Source organism: Lucilia sericata, unplaced genomic scaffold (assembly GCF_015586225.1).
Source record: "Lucilia sericata isolate MDLA Ls3-8-SP2 unplaced genomic scaffold, ASM1558622v1 Contig000152F_arrow, whole genome shotgun sequence".
Lineage (NCBI taxonomy): Eukaryota > Metazoa > Arthropoda > Insecta > Diptera > Calliphoridae > Lucilia > Lucilia sericata.
Window position 1 is genome coordinate 480,273 of NW_023994183.1, and position 6,806 is coordinate 487,078.

General features: G+C 33.5%; 1 protein-coding gene across 1 annotated transcript; it reads left to right on the forward strand.

Moving 5' to 3' along the window:
- Window positions 1-350: 350 nt before the first annotated feature.
- Window positions 351-959, forward strand: LOC119601236. The gene has a single exon (XM_037952036.1). The coding sequence runs from the start codon at window positions 351-353 to the stop codon at window positions 957-959; it is 609 nt and encodes a 202-aa protein (XP_037807964.1).
- The last annotated feature ends 5,847 nt before the right edge of the window (window positions 960-6,806 follow it).

Consider the following 6,806-nt stretch of genomic DNA (forward strand, 5'->3'; position numbering starts at 1 on the left):
TCAGGGAACTTTAATTTCTAAATCTGCCGTTCAAGTATTACGTCTGCCTAGGCGGAAGTCCCAATGTAAGGTGATTGGAGTAGGGACTGAGTGTGAAAGTATATCGAAACACACCGTTGATATTGATTTATTGTCGCGGTGGAAACGGCCAATCTTATCTTGCATCGCATTAGTCCTATCGAATATTTCCTCATACAAGCCAATTAATTGTTCGCGTGAGATATCTTTGCCTAAGTTGAATAATGAAGACTTTGCTGATCCATTCTTTTTTAATACTGATCCAATTGACATTATTTTAGGCTCTAACGTTTGTTCAAAGATTAAGATTCCTTCTGAATCGTTCATTCACAATGATCTGTTTTTCCAAAATACGCTTTTTGGAGGGTTTTTTTTCTGGTTCATTTGAATCAATTGCTACCTACCAGATTACTTTGCATAATGTGAATTTGGAACATCTCTTGAGGGCCTTTTGGGAACAAGAGGAAGTTGCTTCAGGGCGAGATTTATCCAATGAAGAATTGGCTTGTGAGAATTATTTTAAATCCACAACTAAGCGTAATTCATATGGACGCTATGTGGTGAATCTACCATTTAAGTCAGTCTTACTGACTGATGAACTTCCCACAATCCATAACAATATGATTAGTGCTTTTAAACGATTTAAACAACTTGAAAAATCTTTTTCTAAACGTCCATCTTTTTCTGAAAGTTATATAAGTTTTATGCATGAATATGAGTCCTTGGGCCATATGTCTAAAATTGGAACATATCCTGGTAGTATTGAGGAAAATTCATACTTCTTGCCACATCATGGCGTCTTCAAAGAAGATAGTACTACCACAAAATTAAGGGTAGTCTTCGATGGCAGTAGCCACGTTGAAGGAAGAAAATCCTTGAATGAAGAACTTTTGCCAGGTCCTGCGTTACAGAACGATTTGCCAACTATTTTGAATAAATGAGAAAACATAGAATTGCTTTCAGCGCGGATATAGAGAAAATGTTTAGGCAGGTGGATGTTACTCCTGAACATCGTAGATTTCAACAAATTTTTTGGCGATATAGACCACAGTATGAAATTTCTGTTTATCAACTGAATACGGTGACATATGGCACTACATCAGCACCATACCTATCCATTCGTGTTTTACATCAGCTCGCCTTTGACTACAGAACCTATTTTCCAGAAGAATCTTAACCGGGACAATATAGTGAAGACACTAGGTATTCAATGGAATACAACTACCGATTCCTTTTCTTTTAAAGTTAACATTGATCAGTCCCATCTAGTTTCAAAGAGAACTATTTTATCTGAAACTGCACGATTATATGATCCATTAGGTTGGCTGACACCTAGTACTCTCATTGCAAAGTCTTTATTTAAAGAACTTTGGGAGAAAGGTGTAGATTGGGATGATGAAATTCCTTCTACAATTAAGCAGAAATGGCTACAGTACAGATCTACTCTTATCAGACTTACTGAGCTAAGAATCCCAAGATGGATACATTATAGTACTGGTTCTAATATTGAACTTCACTGTTTTTGTGATGCGTCAACAGTAGCTTATGCTGCTGCTGTTTATGTCAGGGTAACTACTTCGAATGGAATTTTTGTCAATCTTTTACAAGCAAAGTCCAAAATATCTCCCGTAAAAACTGTTTCAATACCGAGACTTGAACTCCGTGCTGCCACTCTCTTGGTCAAATTGACTGCAAAGGTTAAAGATTCTTTTGTGGATACGGGAATAACAGACATCTTATTTTGGAGTGATAGCTCCACGGTTTTATGTTGGATTAGGAAACCACCGGCAAATTGGACGGTTTATGTAGCCAATAGGGTTGCCGAAATCCAACGTCTTAGTGATCCTTTGCAATGGAAGTATGTTCCATCTGCTTTAAACCCAGTTGATTGTGCATCCAGGGGAATTTTTCCTAATGAACTAATGGATTGCAAAACGTGGTGGCACGGCCCAAATTTCTTATATAAACCGCCAAATTCTTGGCCCAAACCTCTTTCAATTTTTGACACTTCTCAAGGGAGAAGGAAATCTCCTAAACCTAACATTTGCGTTTCGAATACAACACTTAGTTTTAACGAACGAGATGATGGGAAAGAACCATCTACTTATCCAGACTTTCTTTTAAAATTCTCAAAACTGAGAACATTGTTGAGAGTAACGTCATTTTGCTACCGATTTGCGTATAATACTAAAGTTAATCAATTAAATAAAGATCTTAGGGAAACCACTTCGCTTAACGTTGCAACAATAAACAATACTTTCAAAAGGTTGCTTAAAATTACACAAGCAATCGATTTTCCAGAGGACGTTAGGAAACAGATTTTGAATGGTAACGCCAAAAAAAGTGCTCTTCTGAAATTAATGCCCTTTATCGATAATGATGATTTCATTCGTGTGGGTGGTCGTTTGCATAATTCTATGCTCCCATATGATGTTAAACATCCAATACTTTTGTCTAGAACGAACCCTCTTTCCAAACTCATTATAAAAGAAGCACACGAAAACACTTTACATGGCGGGATCACCCTGACTATGTCCTACGTTAACAGAAGATATTGGATAATATCTGGCAATCGATTAGCTAAGAATATTATAGGTAGTTGTATTCGTTGCTTTAAATATTCTGCAAAATCTGCAACCCAGATTATGGGGAATTTACCTTCTGTGCGTTTAAACATCACCAGGCCTTTCAAGCATAGCGGCGTTGATTATGCCGGCCCCATTTCTATGAAAAATTCAACTATTAGATCTGCTATTATATCTAAAGGATATATCTGTCTATTTGTTTGTATGGTACCAAGGCCATACATTTGGAGGCAGTTTCTGACTTAACAAAAAATTCGTTTTTAGCTGCTTTTCGTAGATTTGTGGCTCGTAGAGGTGTTTGTACCGACATCTACTCAGATTGTGGTACAAACTTTGTAGGTGCCTCGAGGGAGCTTCAGATTATTTTTAATAGAAATAAAAAATCTATTCCTGGGGACTTACGTAATTCATTAACCTCATATGGAACGGAATGGCATTTTATTTCGCCTGCCTCGCCAAATTTTGGAGGTCTTTGGGAGGCAGGTGTGAAATCTGTAAAATATCATTTAAAACGTGTAATGCATGACAAAATTCTAAGCTTTGAAGAGCTGACAACACTACTTAGTCAAATAGAAAGTTGTCTGAACTCACGCCCGCTATGTCCTTTTTCATCGGATCCATCAGATTTGGACGCCTTGACTCCAGCCCATTTTTTAATAGGTGAGCCTACTAACTGTATCCAGGAAGAAAATATGCTTGACGTGAACATAAATCGTCTTTCACGATGGAAGACCATAGATAACCTCAAATAACATTTTTGGAAACGCTGGTATTTGGAATATCTAAATCGCCTGCAGGCTCGTCCGAAGTGGCTTAAGTCCAAGCAAGATGCTAAAATAGGTGACCTTGTTCTTGTTTCTGATGAGAGGTGTGGTCCTGGTCAATGGTTGATGGGACGAATTCAACGCAAGAAGTATCAACACCACAATATGATGCAATATCTTCTAATACACGGATGGGGTCTGATCCTGGCGCTGTGAGTCGGAGCATAGCGAAGTCAATAGACTAAACTAAAATACTCCCAACGATAGACCGTCCGTTTATTAACTCCACCTTCTTAAGAACTGTCGTTCTTGGGAGGCAGTATGTTGGGAAAAATACAAATTACTATCTACATAATTTTTGTAGATTTAAAATGATATAACAAATTGAATTAATATATATTTTTTTGCTTCTGCTTAATATTAATATATTGAATTTAAAGTTAATGATCATTATATATAATTATAATAAATTTTAATATTCATTACACTCAATTATTACGATCATTGGTAAATATGAATTTATATGTATGTACAGATGAGAGCAAGTCGAATAGACTATAAGGTGAAGTCATTTCATTTTGCGGCGAATTCATGAAATTTTTTATATATGTAGTTTGACAGCGTCGGGTTTGAGAGAGAATTTTTTTTATATTGAGTTTGACAACTTCGGGCTAAATTTCCATGGACAAAAAAACAATCAGCTGTTGAAATGACTTCACCTTATTAGTTTCGCCATGGATGAGAGTGTTGCTGCATTGAGTAGAATTGTCTCTTTTCAGTTTCTCTTACACATTTTAATGATTTTAATTGAGTGTAATTGTAAAAAATGTAAATGAGAAAGAAAGTAACTGTTCTGTAAGTCTGTATTTTAAAACAAGTTTGAGTTATTTATTTCTTTTAAACTTATTATATTAAAATTTATGCTTTTTTCTTATATTTTGCTAATTCTTCTTTAAGCTGTCGATAGAAGTAGACATGCGTTTTCTTTTTTTTAATAAATCTGAATGTACAATATTAAAAGTTAACGTGTGCCATTATTTTTGGGTTATTTAAAAAAAAAGTCGATGTATATAATTGAAGAATTTTCTAAATACTTAAACAGATGGCATACATTTTTTGGTATATTTCATCGTTCTAGGGTGTGTACTACAACAAACTTTTTTTTACCAAAAATGTTACTATGGAAGTATATATAAATTTATATATAACTGCTATCGGACGATCTTGTGCATGATAAAAGCCTATATAGAACTTTACGTTGGAAGTGTAGAAATCGGATGGCATACATTTTTTTCCGGATTTCATCGTTCTAGGGTGTGTACTATAACAACAAACTTTTTTTTTACAAAAAAATGTTACTATGGCCGTATATATAAAATGATATATAACTGCTATCGGACGATCTTGGGCACGATGAAAACCTATATAGAACTTTAAGTTGGAAGTGTAGAAATCGGATGACATACATTTTTTTTTTACAAAAAATTTTACTATGGAAGTATATATAAATTTATATAACTGCTATCGGACGATCTTGTGCATGATAAAAGCCTATATAGAACTTTAAGTTGGAAGTGTAGAAATCGGATGGCATATAGTTTTTTTCCAGATTTCATCGTTCTAAGGTGTGTACTACAACAACAAACTTTTTTTACAAAAAATTTTATTATGGAAGTATATATAAATTTATATATAACTGCTATCGGACGATCTTGTGCACGATGAAAACTTATATAGAACTTTAAGTTGGAAGTGTAAAAATCGGATGGCATACATTTTTTGTAGATTTCATCGTTCTAGGGTGTGTACTACAACAACAAACTTTTTTTTACAAAAAATGTTACTATGGAAGTATATATAAATTTATATATAACTGCTATCGGACAATCTTATGCACGATAAAAACCTATATAGAACTTTAAGTTGGAAGTGTAGAAAGAGGATGGCATATATTTTTTCCGGATTTCATCGTTCTAGGGTGTGTACTACAACAACAAACTTTTTTTTTACAAAAAATGTTACTATGGAAGTATATATAAATTTATATATAACTGCTATCGGACGATCTTGTGCACGATAAAACCCTATATAGAACTTTAAGTTAGAAGTGTAGAAATCAGATGGCTTACATTTTTTTGTAGATTTCTTCGTTCTAGGGTATGTACTACAACAAAAAACTTTTTTTTACAAAAAATGTTACTATGGAAGTATATATAAATTAATATATAACTGCTATCGGACGATCTTGTGCACGATAAAAACCTATATGGAAATTTAAGTTGGAAGTGTAGAAATCGGATGGCATAAATTTTTTTGTAGATTTCATCGTTCTAGGGTGTGTACTACAACAACAACAAACTTTTTTTAAAAACAAATGTTACTATGGAAGTATATATAAATTTATATATAAAAGCTCTCGGACGATCTTGTGCACGATGAAAGCCTATATAGAACTTTAAGTTGGAAGTGTAGAAATCGGATGGCATAAATTTTTTTGTAGATTTCATCGTTCTAGGGTGTGTACTACAACAAAAAACTTTTTTTTTACAAAAAATTTCACTATGGAAGTATATATAAATTGATATATAACTGCTATCGGACGATCTTGTGCATGATAAAAACCTATATAGAACGTTGGAAGTGTAGAAATCGGATGGCATACATTTTTTTCCGGATTTCATCGTTCTAGGGTGTGTACTACAACAAGAAACTTTATTTTACAAAAAATGTTACAATGGAAGTATATATAAATTTATATATAACTGATATCGGACGATCTTGTGCACGATAAAAACCTATATAGAATTTTAAGTTGGAAGTGTAGAAATCGGATGGCATATATTTTTTCCGGATTTCATCGTTCTAGGGTGTGTACTACAACAACAAACTTTTTTTTTACAAAAAATTTTATTATGGAAGTATATATAAATTGATATATAACTGATATCGGATGATCTTGTGCACTATAAAAAACTATATAGAACTTTAAGTTGAAAGTGTAGAAATCGGACGGCATACATTTTTTTCCGGATTTCATCGTTCTAGGGTGTGTACTACAACAACAAACTTTTTTTTTACAAAACATGTTATAATGGAAGTATATATAAATTTATATATAACTGCTATCGGACGATCTTGTGCTCGATAAAACCCTATATAGAACTTTAAGTTGGAAGTGTAGAAATCGGATGGCAAACATTTTTTTTCCGGATTTCATCGTTCTAGGGTGTGTACTACAACAACAAACTTTTTTTTACAAAAAATGTTACTATGGAAGTGTATATAAATTTATATATAACTGCTATCGGACGATGGCATATATTTTTTTGTAGATTTCATCGTTCTAGGGTGTGTACTACAACAACAAACTTTTTTTTTACAAAAAATGTTACTATGGAAGTGTTAGGTCACCGTATAATAATTACTAACATTATTATTT

Excerpts from the sequence above, each read along its gene's own strand:
- LOC119601236 (XM_037952036.1), top strand. The coding sequence starts at position 351 with ATGATCTGTTTTTCCAAAATACGCTTTTTGGAGGGTTTTTTTTCTGGT.